General features: G+C 42.1%; 1 protein-coding gene across 2 annotated transcripts in view; it reads right to left on the bottom strand.

Annotated features, from left to right (window-relative positions):
- Positions 1-21644, bottom strand: part of ino80c (INO80 complex subunit C) — a 28189-nt gene extending 6545 nt beyond the window's left edge. The window contains exons 1-4 of one of the 2 annotated variants that reach the window (XM_033049557.1): positions 20505-21644; positions 17504-17614; positions 8005-8116; positions 6239-6306 (exon numbers count right to left, since the gene is read on the bottom strand). In XM_033049557.1, the coding sequence (XP_032905448.1) occupies positions 6239-6306; positions 8005-8116; positions 17504-17614; positions 20505-20651 (438 nt within the window). In that variant the 5' untranslated portion in view covers positions 20652-21644. The remainder of the gene's footprint in view (positions 1-6238; positions 6307-8004; positions 8117-17503; positions 17615-20504) is intronic. The other variant, XM_033049565.1, reaches the window with a different exon arrangement.
- Positions 21645-21661: the final 17 nt, after the last annotated feature.

Below are 21661 nucleotides of genomic sequence, written 5' to 3'. Positions count from 1 at the left end.
ATCATCAATCTACACACAATAACCCATAATAAAAAAGCAAAAACAGGTGTTTAGAAATTTTTGCAAAGTAATTAAAAATAAATAACTGAAATATCACATTTACATAAGTATTTAGACCCTTTACTCAGTACTTTGTTGAGGCACCTTTGGAAGCGATTACAGCCTCAAGTCATCTTGGGTATGACGCTACAAGCTTGGCACACCTGTATTTGGGTAATTTTTCCCATTCTTATCTGCAAATCCTCTCAAGCTCTGTCAGGTTGGATGGGGACCGTCGATGCACAGCTATTTTCAGGCCCCTCCAAAGATGTTCGATCGGGTTCAAGTCTGGGCTCTGGCTGGGCCACTCAAGGACATTCACCGGCTTGTCACAAAGCCACAACCTGTGTTGTCTTGGCTGTGTGCTATCGGTCGTTGTCCTGTTGGAAGGTGAACCTCCACCCCAATCTGAGGTCCAGAATGGTCTGGAGCAGGTTTTCATCAAGGATCTCTGTACTTTGTTCCATTCATCTTTCCCTCAATCCTGAAACATCCCCACAGCATAATGCTGCCACCACCATGCTTCACCGTAGGTATGGTATTGGCCAGGTGATGACCGGTGCCTGGTTTCCTCCAGACGTGACTCTTGGCAATCAGGCCAAAGAGTTCAATCTTGGTTTCATCAGACCAGAGAATGTTGTTTCTCATGCCTTTGGGCAAACTCCAAACAGGCTGTCATGTGCCTTTTACTGAGGAGTGGCTTCCGTCTGGCCACTCTACCATAAAGGCCTGATTGGTGGAGTGCTGCAGATATAGCTGTTCTTCTGGAAGGTTCTCCCATCTCCACAGAGGAACTCTTAGTCTCCTCCCTGACCAAAGGCCCTTCTCCCCAGATTGCACTGTTTGGCCGGGAGGCCAAATCTGTGAAGAGTCCTGGTGGTTCCAAAGTTCTTCCATTTACGAATGACGGTGGCCACTATGCTCTTCGGGACCTGCAATGCTGCAGAAATTGTTTTATACCCTACCCCAGATCTGTGTTTTTACACAATCATGTCTCGGAGGTCTACATGGCTTTGTCTTTTATCTTCATGGCTTGGTTTATGGTCTGACATGCACTGTCAACTGTGGGACCTTATATCGACAGATGTGTGCCTTTCCAAATTATGTTCAATAAATTTAATTTACCACTGGTAGAATCCAATCAAATTGAAGAAACATCTCAAGGATAATCAATGGAAACAGGATGAAACTAAGCTCAATTTTGAGTGTCATAGGAAAGGGTCTGAATACTTATGTAAATGTGATATTTCAGTTATTTCTTTTTAAATACTTTGCAAAAATTTCTAAACACCTGTTTTCGCTTCTTCTTCTGGGGTATTGTGTGTAAATTGATGATAAAGAAAGATAATTTAATCAATTTTTAACTAAGGCTGTAACGTAACAAAATGCGGAAAAGGTGAAGGGGTCTGAATACTTTCTGAATGCACTGTATGCCCTCTAGTCCTCGATTCACCCATTCTGGGCAAGAGACTCTGTACATCTACCCGATCTATTCCACTCATGATTTTCTACACCTCAATAAGATCATTCCTCATCCTCCTGAGCTCCAAGGCATAGAGTCCCAGCCTATTCAACTTCTCCCTATAGCTCAGACCCTCTAGCCCTGGCAACATTGTTGTAAATCTTCTCTGTATCCTTAGGTACACAAAATTGCTGGAGGAACTCAGCGGGTGCAGCAGCATCTATGGAGCGAAGGAAATAGGCGACGTTTCGGGCCGAAACCCTTCGAAGGGTTTCGGCCCGAAACGTCGCCTATTTCCTTCGCTCCATAGATGCTGCTGCACCCGCTGAGTTCCTCCAGCAATTTTGTGTACCTTCGATATTCCAGCATCTGCAGTTCCCTTTTGAACACTTCTCTGTATCCTTTCCAGCTTGACATCTTTCCTTTCACATGGTGCCCAGAACTGAACACAATACTCTAAATGCAGCCTTACCAACATCTTCTATAAATTATTGCGCAATCACGCTCAAGTCATATTACATACGTAATTTACAGCCATTTCTGTTTCTATATTGCGCTTTACTTTCCTGTTCCATTCTGGGCCCCTTAAGTGGGGTCCACATCAACCACGACCCTCTGCTTCACACCGTAAAATGGTTGCCATCACTGCTTCACAGATCTCTTTTCCTACCAACCTTCTGCTGTACCCTTAGCATGGTCCATTATGTAGATCTTGTTCCTGCATCTCTGATCGCAACACTCTCTTGGTTGAACCATCAGCCACTCCTCCATCCACTTTGAATAAATCAATAATCTGTCATTTAGTGTCTTGGATTTCTAATGCTAGCTCTTTACTCTGTGCCAAGGCTGACCGGCATGCTACATTCCCCTGATGATTATTCAACCTTTATCAAGAACCTTCTTTATTCCTGACAATTTAATGACCAGTTATTTTTCTCTTTTGTCTTCCATCAGTTAATTCACTCAGCCCAGATATCTTGTCAAATACACAGCTGAAATTATCTCTTGGCCAGTACTCTGAATGAATCCTTAACGTTGGCTATGCTTTGCCAAATGTTCCCATTCCATCTCCTCCCACCTCACTGGAGTAACTCTCATTTTGTCTCATTCTTCAATTTTTGCCCAGGATATCAGCAGCATCAATGCTTGTTTGACTTGCATCATGTGTCTTAAGTGTGTTCTTTATGCAGGCAGTAAAATATAAGGTTTGTGAGAACCTGCAGCTGTACAAGAGCTGCAATTTTCCTTTCGCCAATGTTCCTTGTTTAATGATTATCATTGGCTACGGGGAGCCGCGGGCCCGTAGAGACCGAGGACTCGCCTGCTGGTGTGCTGGACTCACCCGCCGCGGACCTGAATCCACCCGGTAGGCCCGACTCTCCCCCACAGGCCTCACAGGGAGCCATGGAGAAACCGGGCAGCAAAACCAGCCTGGGCCGATGGAGCCTCGCGGCGGGGGTGGAACTTTGGCAGCAGAGGGGCCTTGTGACCGACAGATCCTCGTGGGTCGGTGGACAGATCCTCGTGGGTCGGTGGGAGCCTTGGGCCACTATGATGGTGGGGGGGTGGGGATAAGAAACAATGAAGGTCCCGGCGTGGGGGGACTGCCATGAGGGAGGGGGAGGTGGGCAGAACACAGGAGGAGGGGATGGGTAAGAACAAAGGAGGAGCCGGCGGGGTACTTTGTAACTTTGTCAGCACCATTTATGTGGCGACTATTTGCAAACCTTGGGCACGCAAGCAAAGAATTTTACTGTGCCTTGTCACATGTGACAATAAAATATTCCATTTAAAAAGAACATTCACTCTTTTGCATTGCATTTTCATCTCTTTTGTCCTGTAATCTCACCTACAATCTACCTCCTTGCAGTTTAAAATGTTCTCCCAATTATTCCCCTGATGAAAAGCAATTGACCCTGTTAACTCTGTTTTTCTCTTCACAAATGTTATCAGGAGAGTCTGGATAGGCTGTCTCTGTTTTAACTGTAGAGGAAGAGGTTGAGGGACCTCAGAGGTACACAAAATCATGAGGAACCTATGTAGATGAGGTGGATGGTCAGTCTCTTTTTTTCCCCAGGGAGAGGGGAAAGAATTAAAAGGACATAAGGGGACAACTTTTTCATAGAGGGTAGTGGCATATGGAATGAAATGTCAATGGAAGTGGTTACTATTGGTCATTGGTTTACTATTATTACATGTTATAAAGTAAAATAAATAACATTTTGCTTGCTATACAGTCAAATCATACCATACCCGACTACAATCGAGTACACCAGGTAGTGCAAAGGGGAAAAATACCAGTGTGCAGAATATAGTATAGCATTGCAACAACAGGGAAATGGAGATTTAAAAAATGGAACATTTCAAAGGGTGCAAAGGGTTTATGAGGACAGTTCATTATTCTGATTATAGCAGTCAACAAGCTGTCACTGAATCAGGCAGCATGTACTTTCAAGCATTTGTATCTTCTACCCAACAAGAAAGGAGAGAAGCGGGGACAATCAGCGTGTAAATGGTCCTTCATTATGTTGGTAGATTTCCAGAGTTTTTAAGGTATAGAGTTAAGGTACTTAAGTCAGAGGGCAGGCATTGGGGGGGGGGGGGGGGGGGGGGGGGGGGGGGTTGGGGAATGGCTGAGTTGTGTGATGGACTGGGTTCATGCACAATTTCTGAAATTTCCTGCAGACATGTTGAAAAACCAAGTTGTAATGCATCTTGGATGTCAATTACAACCATTGAAAGATATTTGGACAGGTACATGGATAGGAAAATTTTAGAGTGAGGTGGGCCAAACACAGGCAAATGGGACAAGCTCACATGGACATAGTGGTCGACCTGGGCGAGTTGAATTGAATAGCCCGTTTCCATGCTGTATCACTATATTGCCTTGGCCTGTTAAATATTTCCAGCATATCCAGGCTTTATTGTTGAACAGCTGGATTTTTATCTGGGATATGACAATAAAGCACTCTTGACTCCTGTCATTTGGGATTTTAATCATGTAGCCGCTTCATTTTCTCTTTAGCCTGGATCACATTGTCACTTCAAAACATTCAGCACTTTATTTTTCTTTGCTGCTAATCTCAGCACCAACCGCTAAAATGCAGTCAACCTTAGCTTTGGTCTACAATTTAGCACCTATGAGAGAAGACGAATGTCACTTGTTTGCCTGCCAAAAAAAACAGTGCAATCAGGGCAGCCAACACTGGGTGAGAGTTGGGAGCGAGAAATTGCGAGGGACCAAGCCTGAGGAGCGTAGTGACCGAGTGGGAGGGGGGGGGGGGGGGGGGCAAGGGTGTGGGAGGAGGGCGGCCCCCACCCATTGGTAAGGAGCTTTTGCATTTTTCAGCTTTAAATTGCGCAATATGGTGCATACTGTAGCAAGTCTTTTAACATACACTCCAGTGTTATGTCCCTGTTCAAAAAGAGGTAGTTGTGATATTAGATGGTATTAAATTTGCTACAGAAAATGTACTAAAGCTGTTGGCAATGCATAAAGTGGACGATTCTCCTAATCAAGGGCACTACAAACCCTGTGTGAAAAAGAACTGCAAATGCAGGTCTAAATCAAAGGTACTAAAAATCAAGTGAACTAAAAACCAGAGGGCTGGACCATTGATCCAGAGGTAACTGTGAACCAAGGCAGCTGCAGTATTTAAATGCAAGGATTAAAAACAACAATTTGGAAATATAAGAATTTTTTTTGAATAACAGTAACATTTACATTACTTTATTTTCATTTAGACAGGTACATGAATAGATAATGTTCAGAGGGATACAGGCAAGCAGAACCAGCTCAGTTAGGCAGCTTGATTGGCATGGATGGGTTTGGCTAAAAGTCCCTTTTCCATGCTGTATTGTCCTATGGCTCTATTTTGGAGAATTTAGAAAACTATATTGCATACAGCCAGGGAAATTGCTTAAAATGCAATATGTAATTATATATTAGGCAGGAAAAATGAAGAGCCATTGCAGAAGTTTAGGGGTAACATGAGGGGGAACTTCTTTACTCAGAGAGTGGTGGCTGTGTGGAATGAGCTTCCAGTGAAGGTGGTGGAGGCAGGTTCGTTTTTATCATTTAAAAATAAATTGGATAGTTATATGGACGGGAATGGAATGGAGGGTTATGGTCTGAGCGCAGGTATATGGGACTAGGGGGGGAATACGTGTTCGGCACGGACTAGAAGGGTCGAGATGGCCTGTTTCCGTGCTGTAATTGTTATATGGTTATATGGTATTTCCATGCAAGAAAATCTGCAGACTAGATTCCTATTGTGCAAATTTGTTGTATGTTTATTGGCTGCTGTGTTTCCATATTTCAGTAAATTTCATAGGTTGAATAGAGCTTCGCATCATGCCAAATCATGAAAAACACTACACAAATACATTGTGATGAACAAGTCAAGCTCAGCAAGTTCATATGCTCATCTAAATGCCTCTTAAATATATCTGTTTCCACCACTGCAAAAATGTTTGACACCCACATATCCATTATGTTTTCCCCATCTCAATTTAAATCTATACCCTCTAGTATTTGAGATTTAAATTCTGGGAAAAAGACTGTCAACTCATACGATCTCTGCTGTAAATCCGACAATTTGTCCACTAAACCCCACAAATTATACTATGGTGAAGCATTTGGTTTGGCAAGCTTCTTTAGAGCAATACTGTATAAAACATCAATTTTTTTGCATTAAATTAACTCAATACAATACAAATAATGTACTCCATACTTACAGGAAGTCCTGAAATATCAGAGTATTTTTTTGCTGGTTTAAAGGAAGGTGGAGCATCAATGTTGCAATCTGAAAATTGAGAATAAAAAAAAAATTTAGTTTAAAAAAATATTTTAGAAACTAATATTTCACAAGATTCGTTTTCTGGTGAAATACTGGGAAAACCATCAGTTTTCTGTCCTACCAAATTGACCATACCATCAAAACCAATACCATGTGCCTCCAATAATGATCCATTCCCACAATAGGTTGGTTTTATATCATTTTATTAATGCAGAACTTTACTTTTTGGCTTCATGGCTACAGAAGAACAACACTACTCATAAAACCCTGGTGGCCATAGAACAATTAAGACTTTAATACACAATTGCTACGTAGTAGTCCAACTGACTTATGATGATCATTAAATACAGGTTAGAGATTTTGTTTTAAAATGTTAAATCACTTTCAAATGTTACTTTCAAAGCAAAGAAACGATACCAAATTTGCTGATAAAATATAGGTTTTAATAATTTTCTTTCTTCAATTTTCTAACAATATGGCATAATGGAATAATGAATAAATCATTTTGCCATTTCAAAGGATGCATTTTCGAATTAAAGTTATCATTCCCAGGTTCATGATCACAACAAAAGTATTTTGTTACGGTCAATATCTTAACAACCTCTTATTTCTCAAGTGGACTTGTTTGAGGGTCAAATTCCTTTGTGTAAATATCACCAATGATTTCTCTTCGTCAAACCATATTGACAGATTGGCCAAGAATGCACACTAACCTATCTACTTACTTAAAAGACTAAGGAAATTCAGGACATCGCCAATGACTCTTACAAATTTCTATAGATGTAATATGCAAAACATCTATCGGGTTGTATCACAACTTGGTTTTGCAACTGCTGTACCCAAGAAATTGCAAAGTTGTTGTTGTCTCTCAGACCATAAAACAAACCAGCCTCCACCGCCCTGTCCCCCATCCTCCACCTTTTACAAATCGACAATTCATGCCACCTCAGAACTAATGGCCAAAATAATCAAGGACCCACTTCCATCCCGGTCGTTTATTCATCTCCTCTCTCCCATTGAGCAAAAGGTACAAAGCTTGTAAACACATGCCATCAGATTCAGAAATAGTTTCTTCCTCGCTGATATTAGGCTATTGAACAGACCTATCATAAGCAAAAGGTGTGTTCCCAATTTTTAACCTATATAATTTCAGCCCTTGCACTGTTTTTAACCTGAACTTTCTCTGTAATTGTAACACTGCAGTACTATATTCTGCAAACTGGTTATTTTTCTCATTATAACTACCTATTATACTTGTGTGTGGCTCGATTGTGTACTCATGTATGGTATGATCTGATCGGATAGCACACAAAACAAAGTTTTTCAGTGCATCTTGGTACACTTGACATGAATAAACCAATATCAAGTTCTATTTTCATTAAATCTGGTGTCCACACCAAATTATAAACTGAAATTTATTAGGGATTTCAGATGTTTAGTTGATAGAATCTGAACCAGTAACGTGTCTCGAAAAGAACTGCAGATGCTGGTTTGGATAGAAGGTCTGAATGGCAATAAAGGCTACTTTGACTTTGACTTTAGACACAAAATGCTGGAGTAATCCAGAGATGCTGCCTGTCCCGCTGAGCTACTCCAGCATTTTGTGTCTACCTTCTGAACCAGTAACAATTGGCAACACATAGATTTCACCATGGTTCTTTCAAAAAAAAAAATATAATGGTAAAAATTGTCAAAGCAACTTACAGTTAGGATCATTTACTTTCCATGGTAACATTCTCTCGGTGGCAAGAATTTGTTTCAGATTTTTCCAGACACGGTTCTTCTTGCCAACGCCAGCGCCGCCAATGCCAGAGTGCTAAAAATGAAGACACCAAATCAAAAGCTATGTACCAGGCAATTAAACAGATATTTACTGCTCTTATTCTTGAAATAATTCTCATTTCTACCTGTTCATACAATCAACAAATAATGTTTGGATTTTTAACCTCAACAATATCACATAGAATCAGCGCGGCATTTTCTAATAACTAAATTTTCACTGAAAATTCATTCAAATGAAACGGTGTAGATTGCTAAATACGTGCTGAAAATACAAACGTGACCAAATCTAACAGGCCTTAATACAGCTCAGAATTAGTTGTAGAAGTCGGACTGGCAGCTCAATATTCCTGGGTATTAATGTTTTAGACATGACAGAAAGGGATGCAAAAAGACAGGGAAGTTGCATTAATGATTAAAGGGAATGCTACAGCTGCATTCAGAGGACTTTGGTAAAACTCACACATAAGAAAGGTGTAATTACTATGACAAGGTTATACTATAGGTCTCCAAATTGCCAGGAGCAAGAGGAAAATATATACAGGTGGATCATAGAAAGGTGTAAAAACAGTTGCTGTACTGGGCAATTTTAACTTCCCAAATATTGAGTGGGGCTCTCTTGGTACCAGGAGCTTAGTTGGGACAGAATTTGTTAGGTACAACCATGAGGGTTTCTTGAAGCAATATGTTATTAGTCTAATTTGGGATGGGGCCCATACAATAACTTATCTTGGGAATGATCCTGGCCAGGTGATCGGAGCATTTTGGAAACAATAACTAAAACTCCGTAGGTTTTAAGATACTAATGGACAAGTCCGGCCCTCAGGTCAAAGTGCCAAATTGGAGGAAGGCTAATTACAACTGTATTCGGAAGGACATGGAGATGGGTATTTGAATGCAAATCCAGATCTGATTTGCAAAAATCATTTGAATGGCTATTGATTAGAGTTCAGGTTAACATGTTCCTGTGAGATTGTAAGATAAGAATGGTAAGGTTTGGGAACCTGGATGGCTAGAAGTCAAGGTAAAAGCACATGCAAGGCTTAGGAAGTTGAAACCAGTCAAGGTCCCTTGAGAAATATAAAGGATGCAGGAAAGAAATTGGAAGGGCTAAAAGGAACAATGAAATGTTCTTTCCAAGGACAATAGATGCAGGAGTACACTGAACCATTCAATGTGATCATGGCTGATCATCCACAATCAGTACCCTGTTACTGCCTTCTCCCCATATTCCTTGACTCCGCTATCTTTAAGAGTGTCTATCTAGCTCTCTCTTGAAAGTATCCAGAGAACCAGCCTCCACCGCCCTCTGAGGCAGAGAATTGCACAGACTCACAACTCTCTGTGTGAAAATGTTTTTACTCATCTCCGTTCTAAATGGCTTACCCCTTATTCCTAAACTGTAGCCCTTGGTTCTGGACTCCCCCAACATCGGGAATTAAGGAGAATTCCAAAACATCTTATAAACATGTTAGGAATATGGGAGTAGCTAGGGAAAGGGTCGGTCCCAGAATGCTGAGGGAAACAAGGAAGGAGATTGCCATGGCCTTGACAGTGATCGGTGTATTTTCTTTTGCCATAGGCATTGCAAGTAGACTAATTTCATTCTTTTGTTTAAGAAACCAACAGAGACAAATAAGGCAGGTACATTTTTCAGTGGTAGGGAAATAACTGAAGGTTCTTATGGATAGGATTTACTCATATTTTGCCAGGCATGGACTTATCAGGGAGATGCAGCATGGGTTTATGTTGGGCTGGTCCTGTCTTACATATTTGATTGAATTTTCTTTTGAGGAAGTGATTAATGAGGGTAGGGTAGTGGACATTGTCTTCATGGACTTCAGGAAACCATTGACAAGATCCCTCACTATAGGCTGATATAGAAGACTAGGTCACATGGAATCTATGGTTAGTTGATAAATTGGATACAAAATTGCTTGAAGACAGGGGTCAGTGACATATAGATGCTTTACTGACCGAGTTCTGTGACCAGTGGTATTCTGTAGGTATCTGTCATTTGTATTATACAAATAAACTGAAGAGGGGTCGTGATGTGAAACACCGTCCATCCATGTAATTGCTGAGTTAATCCATCATTTTGTGTTCTATGGATAAAAACATAGGTTGACTGATTTTAAAGTTTCTAGGTGAATTGAAAGTTGATGGAGCTGTGGATTGCAAGGCAGATTGTTCAGGAATACAGCGGATATAGATCAGTTGGAAATTTGGGCAGAGAAATAGTAGATGCAATTTAATCTGGATAAGTGTGAGGTGATCCATTTTGGTGGCAAAAACGGGAAAGCAGACTATTATCTAAATGGTGGCCGACTAGGAAAAGGGGAGATGCAGCGAGACCTGGGTGTCATGGTACACCAGTCATTGAAAGTGGGCATGCAGGTGCAGCAGGCAGTGAAGAAAGCGAATGGTATGTTAGCTTTCATAGCAAAAAGATTTGAGTATAGGAGCAGGGAGGTTCTACTGCAGTTGTACAGGGTCTTGGTGAGACCACACCTGGAGTATTGCGTACAGTTTTGGTCTCCAAATCTGAGGAAGGACATTATTGCCATAGAGGGAGTGCAGAGAAGGTTCACCAGACTGATTCCTGGGATGTCAGGACTGTCTTATGAAGAAAGACTGGATAGACTTGGTTTATACTCTCTAGAATTTAGGAGATTGAGAGGGGATCTTATAGAAACTTACAAAATTCTTAAGGGGTTGGACAGGCTAGATGCAGGAAGATTGCTCCCGATGTTGGGGAAGTCCAGGACAAGGGGTCACAGCTTAAGGATAAGGGGGAAATCCTTTAAAACCGAGATGAGAAGAACTTTTTTCACACAGAGAGTGGTGAATCTCTGGAACTCCCTGCCACAGAGGGTAGTCGAGGCCAGTTCATTGGCTATATTTAAGAGGGAGTTAGATGTGGCCCTTGTGGCTAAGGGGATCAGAGGGTATGGAGAGAAGGCAGGTACGGGATACTGAGTTGGATGATCAGCCATGATCATATTGAATGGCGGTGCAGGCTCGAAGGGCCGAATGGCCTACTCCTGCACCTAATTTCTATGTTTCTATGTTTCTATGTGATGCGTCTACAGAGGTCAAATGTAAGAGACAGGTGTAAAGTAAATGGCAGGACAATTTTGAGCACTGATGTAGATAATCTTGGGGTTCAAGTCAATTGCTCCTGAAAGCCTCAACACAAGTTGATTGCGTGATTAAGATAGAGCAAGTAAAATATAGAAAAATAACATCAAAAAAATCAGCTACAAAATTAAATGGCTTGAGACTCATTGGCATTTTGGAACAAAGGTTTGACAACCATATCCCAAACAATATTTCAAAATGCCAGACATACACAGCTGGTCTGACAGCATCTGTGCAAAGTTAATGTTTCAGGTCAACGACCCTTCATTTGTATTTCACATTTCCTTTTCCAGTTTCCTTTTGATTTATTGAAACCTCGCAGGAAGGAGACCAACTAGCATTGCAGTTTTTTTCCCAAATCCACTGCAGCTGTTACCTCTCCAGTGAAAGTTAAGGGCTTTCCGTTTCTCCCACTGCATGAATTTTCCATCTACGAGCCATCCACTGTTTACAATGGTCCGCCTTAAGCGTATCTCACAGACACAAGTGCACAGATATTCAAAGTCAAATATGTTCAAACATTTGTTCCTACAAATTGCAGTTTCATACGTGCACTGGGAAAATGAGAACATGGGAAAACAACTGAAGTCTCCTACCACCCAGGTGTCTAGAGAGCGCCGTGTTGAGAGCAGTACAGTACAAACGGCTGGAGGAACTCAGTGAATCGGATAGTATCTGTGACGCAACAGGATAGTTTCCGTACAGAGAGCAGTGTATCTGATTATTTACAGTGCCGCATGGGTGCCAGAGCCGCCTTGTGTGTTGGGCTGCATCAAACATTGTGCTGTATAATTCTTGCAGTATTTTGCTATGACTATGCCTTGCAAAAGCAATCCGCAAAGGGAGCAACGCCATTCTAAATTGGCAAAGTGTAGGGTGTCAGTTCCTAATGGCAAGTATCATCATAAAGTACGACGCACACATTCTTAAACTCGTTAAAGGATCAGCTCCAATGCAGGCTACTATCATTATAAAGCAGCTAAGTGGTTTGATTCTTGAAATTTCCTCGAGATCAAAATCAACAGAAAATATGCATTAGCCTTATGATTGTTCAAGCAATGAGCCTGTTCAAAGATTTGACTAAAAAGCACGGTAATGAAAGTGAAGAACTTGTGGCAAGCAGAGGGTGGTTTAGTAAATTTAAAGCAAGGACTAATTTGAGAAACGTCAAAGTGCAAGGGGAAGCAGCAAGTGCTGACCATGCTGCAGCGAGTGCATTTCCTGATGGCTTTGGCTCAGATAATTTGGGAGAGGGTGGGGTTATTGAGCCGACCAAATGCACAATGTGGGGAAGACAGGATTATCTTGGAAATGTATGCCCGAACATACATGTATTGTAAAGATAGGACACAAAGCAGCAAAAGAGAGCCTAATGCTGTTGTTTGCTGTGGGAGATTGCAAACCTTTGGGTTTTTTTAAATCCTTTCGAGAATCCTCATACTGTAAAAGACATTTGGAAGGTATATCTTCCAAGCTTCTGGATGTCCAACAAAATGGTTTGGGTGATATTGGCACGTTGTAAACTCTGAAACGTTTGTTCCCGAGGTGGAGAGGTGCTGCGCTTCCAAGAACTATCCTAAAAGTTTTAATTGGTTCTTGATAATGCCCGCATTCTTGATTTTCATTGATATTGTACTTGCACTGAACACAACAAACATTCTCCAGCCAATGGACCAAAGTGTAATTGCATCTTCGAAAGCATAGCACCTTAATAAGACATTTGCACAAAAGCGTGAGGTGTTGCATTTTGGGAGGATGAATGCAAAGGGAAGATTTATGGTTGATAGCATGACATCATTGTGGTACAAAGGGGTCTTGGGCTCCAATCCACAACTCCCTTAAAGTGATAACACAAATTGATAGTGGCAAGGAAGGCTAATGGAATATTTGTCTTCATTGGTTGAGATTGCTTTAAGAGTCAGAAAGTCATGATACAGCTCTATAAGACTTTGGTTAGGCTGTGTTTGGACTACTGAATTTGGATAATTACACAATTACGGGGCCGGTGGTGTAGGCACATATGATGGTGGCATTTAAGAGGTTTTAGATGGGCACATTCATGCAGGGAATGGATGGATATGGATCATGTACAGGCAGATGAGATTAGTTTATCTTGACATCACATTCAGTGCACTTATTGGGCTGAAGGGCTTGTTCCTGTGCTGTACTTTCTAATGTTCTAAGCTCTATTAAAGTAGACAATGGGGCAGAGGCAAGACTTTCTGGGAGGACTAAACATCATACACCCTCGACAATGCAGTTAAGAATATTGCAGATGCTTGGGTTGAGATAAAGTAAGCAAATACAAATGGTGTCTGGAAGAAACGTATGGTCATGATTTCGTAGGTATTTCTAAGATGATACAAGATGTGAAGGAGAAATTGGTGGCCCTTGATAATCAACTACAGCTTGGGATTAATAAGGATGATATCAATGACTTGCTTGAATCTCATGCTGAAGACCTACACAATGATAATCTTATTTAACTGTAAAAGCAGCTGACAAAAGAAGGGGAAAAAAACATGAAGTTAAAACCCCAGAAGAGATCTACAACAAATAAAATGGCAGATGCTTTGAAGAGATTTGAAGATTTTGTGCAATGCCTGAAGAACATGCTTTTATCTAGCTTGATTTTTTTTTTCCATGATAAATTTTAAATGCTTCGATCAAGCTACCCGCATCTTTATTGTACTATTGAAAATAAACAATTTTCAGCTCTCTGCTATTTGGCTATTTTGTGTCATTCCACACTTACACTCTCAGTAATCGTTCTAAATGCCCATAATAGGAATGCCTTCAAACTCCATATCCCTTGCAATAATGGCCAACATTCCATTCAGCTTGCTAAACACTTGCTGCATTTGTAAGTTTTGCTTTTTTCATGCATTTGCTTGCACAGATCACTTTTTTCCCCTGCACAATTTTGTAATCTCACTATTTAAATAATGTAATTTTTCATTCTATCTTTTAAAGAGTAACTTTACACATTTCTTCATCAACTGGCAAAAGGATTTGGGGGAAGTTAAGGATTTTGTTTTACCTCAGGAATATCAAGATTTTGAACAGAAACCCAACTGCTAACTCTTGGACAAAGGAGTTAGCACCGCCTGCTGCAACTGGATTTATTTCCTAATCCATAGACCAGTCAGTGAAGATAGGCGACAAGATATCTTCCACATTATTTCTCAACACCAGTGCTCCACAAAGATGCATTCTCAGCCACTTACTACACCCCCGATGTATACACACTGAGAGCAAATACTAACTCTATTTACAAGTTTGCAGTTGACATCACTGTAGTAGGCTGGTTCTCAAACAAGAAGATACAATACAATACGGTTTTATTCGCCACATTGCACATAAAGTGCAAGTGAAATGAAGATGGAGTATAGGAAGGTGATAAGATAGCTTAGTAACATGGCATCAAGACCTGAAACAGGACAGATTTGGACGGGTGTACGGATAGAGTTTTTGCAGGTACATGCACAGGAAAGGTTTAGAGGGATATGGGTCAAACGCTAGCCGGTCGTAGTAGTGTCAATGGGGCATCTTGGTTGGCAAAATGGGCCAAAGGCCCTGTTTCCGTATTGTTTTATAATGGCTCTATCACAACCTCTCCCAAAATATCAGTATACGAAGGGACGTCATCAACTTCAGGAAATGGGGTGGCATACATGCCAATAACAACATAAATGGTGCTGAAATGGAGATTGCAGGTGCACAACCTTTTATCCAAAATTCCAAATAACGAAAAACTCCGAATAGCGGACATTTTTTCGATCCTTGAAGAAAGGTCCTTGAAGACGTTCACCGAGGGCGGCCCGCAGAGGTGACAGCGGAACCTCCGGTCGGTCCTCGAAGAAAGGGGAACTAAATCCCCATTCATAAAAGAGAAGGTGAGGGTATATTGCGCGGGAGGGTTAATAATTGACAATCTGCTGCTGCCTGCCCGCTGAGTTAAAAAGTTCCCACGGTAGATTCACGATACACAGTGTATCGTGAGTCTTGCGTGGGAACTTTTTAACTCAGCGGGCAGGCAGCAGCAGATTGTCGCTCCCTTCAGTTTCACCCCACCTACACCCCTCTGCTTCCTGGCCATGTGTGTGACCCCTTCCCGCCCCTCTCCAGCTCCCCGCCCATTGCACCGGCGCGGGGGCTTTGCACTGTCTTCACGTCGGCGATGCCAGCAGGTCAGTGCCAGTCACCGGAGACGTCAGGACCAACGGGACACCGACCCCCAGGCCCACTGCAAGCACGGATATCCCAGAGACCCACAGCCAGCAGCAACTCTAGCCCAGCCCCGCTCCAACTCCAGAGGAACCCGGGTTGCGGATGAGGGGGCGCAGCTCGGGCTGTGGACGAACTGCCACTTGTCGCTGTAGCGGTCCATCGGGGAGCGGGTTCCTGTTGGTCCTGACGTCTCCGGCCACCCCCCTGGACAGGAGCTGAGAGACGTCAGGACCACCAGAAGTCGCTCCCCGATGGGCCGCTACGGCGACAAGTGGCAGTTCGCCCACAGCCCGAGCTGCGCCCCCTCATCGGGACACCGACCCCCAGGCCCACTGCAAGCACGGAGATCCCAGATCAGCAACTCCAGCCCAGCCCCGCTCCAACTCCAGAGGAACACGCAGTAGGGGCAGAAGCTGATGGTGTGCAAGGTACGTCTTGTTCTTGGGGTGGCGCAGCTCGGGCTGTGGGCGAACTGCCACTTGTCGCCGTAGCGGCCCATCGGGGAGCGGATTCCTCTGGAGTTGGAGGGACAGGGAGACACAGCGGCTTTTGAGAATGGTGGGCAATCACTTCCAAAGTTCTGCCCACACAGTCAGTACACCTCTCCTACACTTGTCTCCCGCACTAAGATCATCTCGCAGAGAATGATCCCAGCCTAACCCTCCCTATTCTCTCCTATTCTGCAAGAAAAAACTACATTGAAGACTCAAACTCGCGATCGAGTAACTGCCGGGATCGAGGCGCAAACTCGCGACCTTGCGGATATGAGCCGAGCACTCTACCACTGAGCCAGCCGTTAAAATCTACGCTAAAAATCTTCCATTCCGAAAGCCGAAAAATTCCGAATTACGAAAAGTGTCTGGTCCCAAGGCTTTCGGATAAAAGGTTGTGTACCTGTATTAACACATTGACACTAGGTCAAGAAAGCACACTAACACCTCCACTTTCTCAGAAGCCCAAAGAAATTCAGCACGTCTTCAATGATTCTTACTCATTTCAACAGGTGCACCAAAGGATGCATCCTGCCAGGTTTCACCACAACTTGGTCTGGCTACGAAATTGCCGAAAATTGTGGATGTAGCCCAGCACGTACCACCAAATTAAGGAACAGCTTCTACCCTGCTGTTATCAGACTACTGAACTGATTTGTCATAATCAAGGGTGTAGTCCCGATCTCCAACCTATCTCCATGTTTTTTATTTATCTGCACTTTCCCTGTAGCTGCAATGCTATTTCTTGCACAGTTGTTGTACTGTTGTGTTTGTATATGGCTGATTGTGTCACAAATCCATTGTATCTCGGAATACATTATAATAATAAACAAATACCAAGACCAAGATTTAAAAGTATGGCGAACACAAAAACGTCCTTCATATTTAAACAGTGCGTCGATTACATGGAATTGAAGGCCTTTAGATCTGTATTATTTAGAAAGTAAAAGATTGGGGAGTGAACTTATTAAAACACATGATCCTAAGCAGGGCACGAGCGGTTGGATGTTAAGATGTTTCCACTAGTGGAAAAGTCTTGAACAAGGATACATAGTATGATAATGGAGAAATCATGTAAAATCAGGTGTATAGGAATTTTCTCATCACATAGGAAGACAAATCTCTGTAATTCTCTTCTTCAGAGGGTTGATCAGCATTGATCACTGGAGGCATTAATGGGGTAGATAAAATTTTGGATTGAGGGCTATTTGAAAATGACATAAAAAAGGAGTTAAATTAGCCACAGTCATCTTGAATGCCAATACAGACTTGATGGGGAAAGGTGAATTATCCCTGCCATTATTTTCTTGTCTTCTTTCTGATATTTTCTTGTCTTCTTTGCGCCAAGTCTTGGAAGTCGCATAAAAGAGGAGGGGTTAACCAAAAGCTTCATACACTTCTAAGTGCGCACTAAACAAAATCTATTGACAATTATCAAACTTTTGAAAGATGCAAATTATATTTTGAATGATTGAAAGAGAAGGTCGTGGCTGGTTGCCAAATCAATCAAGGGCTAAAAAACAAATTAAATTTACTCTAATTGACTAGACAAAAGTACTTACGACAAAATTTGGATCCTTAAATTTCAAAGGCTTTACTGCAGGCTCTCCATGTCCTGGACTAGAATCGGCAGCCACATTTTTATTTTCACCAATGGTATCCAATACAACATTCTGCAGAAAAAAGGAAAATCTGATTTCACAGTCATACAGAATGAAAATAAGCCCTTTGGCCAAACTTGCCATGCCAACCAAGAAGACATCAACTAAACGTCCCACCTGCCTGTGTTTGGCCCATATCCCTCTAAACCTTTCATGTCCATGAACCTGTCCAAATGTATTTTAAATGGTGTTACACCAACCTCAATGACCTCCTCTGGCAGCTTGTTCCAAATACTCACCACCATCTGTGTGAAAAAGTCACCCCATTAAATCTTTCCCCATTCACCTTAAACTTATGCCCTCTTGTTCTGGGTTATCTTTTACTCAGTAAAAGGCTCTGTACCTACAATATGTATTTCCCTCATGTTCTTATACACATCTATAAGATCACCACTCATCTTCCTGCACTCCAAGGAATAAAGTACTAGCCTGCCCAACCTCTCCCTGTGGCTCATGCCCTCAAGTCCTGGCAACATCCTTGTAAATCTTCACTGCACTCTTTTCAGCTTAACATCATCCTTCCTTTAATGGGACAACTAAAACTGAACACAATGTTCCAAATGTGCCCCCACCAACAGCAGTACAACAGAAGCATAATATCCCAACTTTTTTACTCCCTGAATGATGATGGCCAATTATTTAGCTACAGCCTTAAAAAAATAAAAAATAGGAGCAGGAGTAAGCCATTAGGGCCTTTGAGCCTGCACTACTTTCCCATTAGAACATAGCACATTATCATTGGTTGGTTACAAACCAACGATATGAACAGTGAATTCTCCAATTTTAAGTGACACCCTCCTTCACACACCTGTGCTGCCCCCCATGACAACCCTTTTCTCCCACTATCCAACCACTTCTCCCCCTAAAAAAATAAATCTTGTCCCCTTCAATTGATATCCCTCCCTGTCTCTACATTTTCCTCTTCTTTCCTCATCCGTATCCTCCCTCCCTTTATGTTTCACCGACCTCTCTTCTCGTCATCTGATATCTTTATCTCTATTTCATTTCTATACCTTGTCACTCCACCCATTTGCCAATCAACATCCTCCCCCCTCCCCCCGCCCCATTGCTTACTCTTGCTTATTCCCTATGCTCTCCAATGCAATGGGTCAGCCATAGCCTTGGATTAAATGCACTTTACTTTCCATTATATTTTATTTATATAACTAATTATATGGCAAAGATCCTCCTGGATTAGATATCCCAAGGTCAGGACACCAAAGATGCTAGTATTACAGCCCCTTCATTCAATATATTTTGTATATAGAAAACCAATAGGATGAATTTCCAAAACACATAAGCAGAACAGAACATTATTCAAAGCAACATTTTTAATCCTTATATTACAAATAATGTAAAGGCACAAGAATTGGAAATCTGATATTAAAACAAACAAACCTACAGAAAGTTTCCATAATTTCTACTTTTACTATTGAAATATATTATTTACCATATAAATTATACTATACAAACAGAAATTTCCTGTAAATATTTATTAGGCCAGCCAGCACCTCCAGAAAGTAGACACAAGGGGATACTGATGCTGCAATCTTGAGCAAAACATGAAGTGGAGAAACTTCACAGATCAGGCAGTGTCTGAGGAGGAAATGGACAGATGACGTTTCAGGTCACCAGTAGGGCAAGGGGTTACATTATGGGACAATGGCCTTTTCATCAAAACTCTGTCCCTAACCTTTCCCATTTAAGGTTCTCTTCACTCCAGTCCTGGCCTACACAACGACTCCTACATTAGGCTCCTATTAACGACTATATTTCTGCCTTCAATCTTATCCAATCTCCTGGACCAAGGAAACAGCAGCCCTATCTGCCACTGGATCCTCAACTTTCTGACCCACAGGCCTCAATCAGCGAAAATAGGTGACAACACCTCCTCCACAATAATTCTCAATACCTGTACTCTACGTTCTACGTTCTCAGTCCCCTTGTACACTCCCTTTAAACTTATGACTGTACAGCCAAATTCAGCTCCAATTTCATCTACAAGCAGTAGTAGCTCTACTCAATAACCAAAAGTCTGTAGCCTCCTTTTGCTCTGGTATTTTGTTTCATTCACATGTTTAAACTATGGTGTTTTGTTCTTAATGTTTTAATGTTTAATGTTTTATTCTTAATTGTTTACTGTATGTCATGTTGTTGCTTGCAAGTGGAGCACCAAGGCAAATTCCTTGAATGTGTACATACTTGGCCAATAAACGTATTAATTCATTCATAAACTTATTCATTCATTCAAGTTTGCAGACAATACCATTGTGGTGAGCCAAATCACAAACAATGACAAGACGGAGTACAGGAAGGAGATTGACAACTGAAGACAAAACACTACTATTAAAGGACAGAAGCTTGAAAGCGTGCACCACCAGACTCAGGGACAACTTCTTCAACTCCATTATTAGACTTCTGAACGGTCCTTCCATAAGCTAGGGTATTGTTCAATTCACCTGCACCCCATTGTGGACTTTGTCTAAGGAACTGATGCACTACAATGCTGAAAACTATATTCTGCAATCCGTACCCTCGTCTTTTTTCTATCTATTGTAGTTGAGTTTGAACTGATTGTATCTACATGGTATATCGGATCTGCTTGGATTGCATGCAAAACATAGCTTTTCACTGTACCTCGGTACACGTGACAATAATAAACCTAGACAATAATAAACCTAAAGAGTTAATTGCTAATTCCGCTCCGATGCAAGAAAATAGATACATCAACTATTTCCCTCTCTATAGGTTTTACCTGATCTGCTGACCGTAGCCCGCGTTTTCTACATTTAATTCAGGCTTTCCAGCATCCACGGTGAAGTTAGGACGATCAGCTGCAATCTGCAGGTACACATGCCTGGGCTCTATCGCAAGATCGACCCCAAACACTCGTTGAAATTACCTGCCCCAGTTTCTTCTTTTTCGCGGTTGCATTGCCACTGTTTCCCGGGCTTGTTGGTCTTTTCTTATTACGAACCTTGGAAGGAGTAGATGCTGCGACCGGTACAGGCGAGGATGAAGACGAGGAGGAGGCCGCCGCCGCCGCCATTCTTTTCCCGTCACCGTGAAACCAGGGAAACGCCACCGGTACGTCCTTGCGTCACGCGGAACGTCGTGGGCATGCGCGGCGAGAGCTTGTCGGTCGGGTCTGGAGATAGTTACTGTGATGCGATTGTGCAATTGTAGTGGAGAATGATGATAGATGCAACGAAACGAAAATAGAATTAAAAAATATATATATTCACGATTACATAACGCGAAAGGTAACCTGACAATAGGTGGACGCTTTATTATTAAAATCTTTCACTATTTTAACTATTTCAACGCCAGTCCTGGTATCTCCCGTTTCCATTTTTAATCAAGCAAATCTGTTCGGTCATTAACTTATGATTGAAAGTCAAACGGGTCATTAACCTGTCAGCGAATTACTTTTTTAAATTTCCGTCCTATTTTTTGCTTGTGTTTTTTTTAAAGCTGTGTACATTGATTAAAGTTTTTCTCCATGTCCGATTCAGGCACATTACACATCAATTAAGAACACATTTTTTTGGTTACAGGCATCTTGTACCACTTCTCCTTTAGTTTGTGCCAGGGCTGTCCTGTTTGTGACAATGTATATTGCCAGATACATGGTTAGATGTGTGATTGCAAGCCCAGCATGAAATGTTCACGTTCTCTATTACAGCCAAGTACATAGAAAATGACAATGAACAGCATTTGGCTTTTCAAAAGCATAGCTCTAACTCTCCAAATTAATCCTCGAACAACCGGCAAACAAAAAGTATTGTGCAATCGAGAGATGAAACTTCGCCAGCTCTGCCTAATGACGTGGAACGCGCCGCTGCAGATTCATTTCCGGGTGGCGCCGCTTGTGTTTTCTCTGACGGGCGGAGTGGAGTGGAGTGTAGTGGAGTGAAGCGCTGCGCGCGGCCCGGGCCGGACCGGCGCTAACGGTAACGGCTTCTGCACGGGGCAGGTGACGCATCACAAAGGAGCGCGCGGCTTAACTCAACCGACGCCATTCGGCACGCGACGGCCGGGCTGGGCTGGGCCAAAGAG

Source organism: Amblyraja radiata, chromosome 2, assembly GCF_010909765.2.
Source record: "Amblyraja radiata isolate CabotCenter1 chromosome 2, sAmbRad1.1.pri, whole genome shotgun sequence".
In the NCBI taxonomy this organism is placed as follows: Eukaryota; Metazoa; Chordata; class Chondrichthyes; order Rajiformes; family Rajidae; genus Amblyraja; species Amblyraja radiata.
This window is presented reverse-complemented; position numbering and strand designations above follow the sequence as displayed.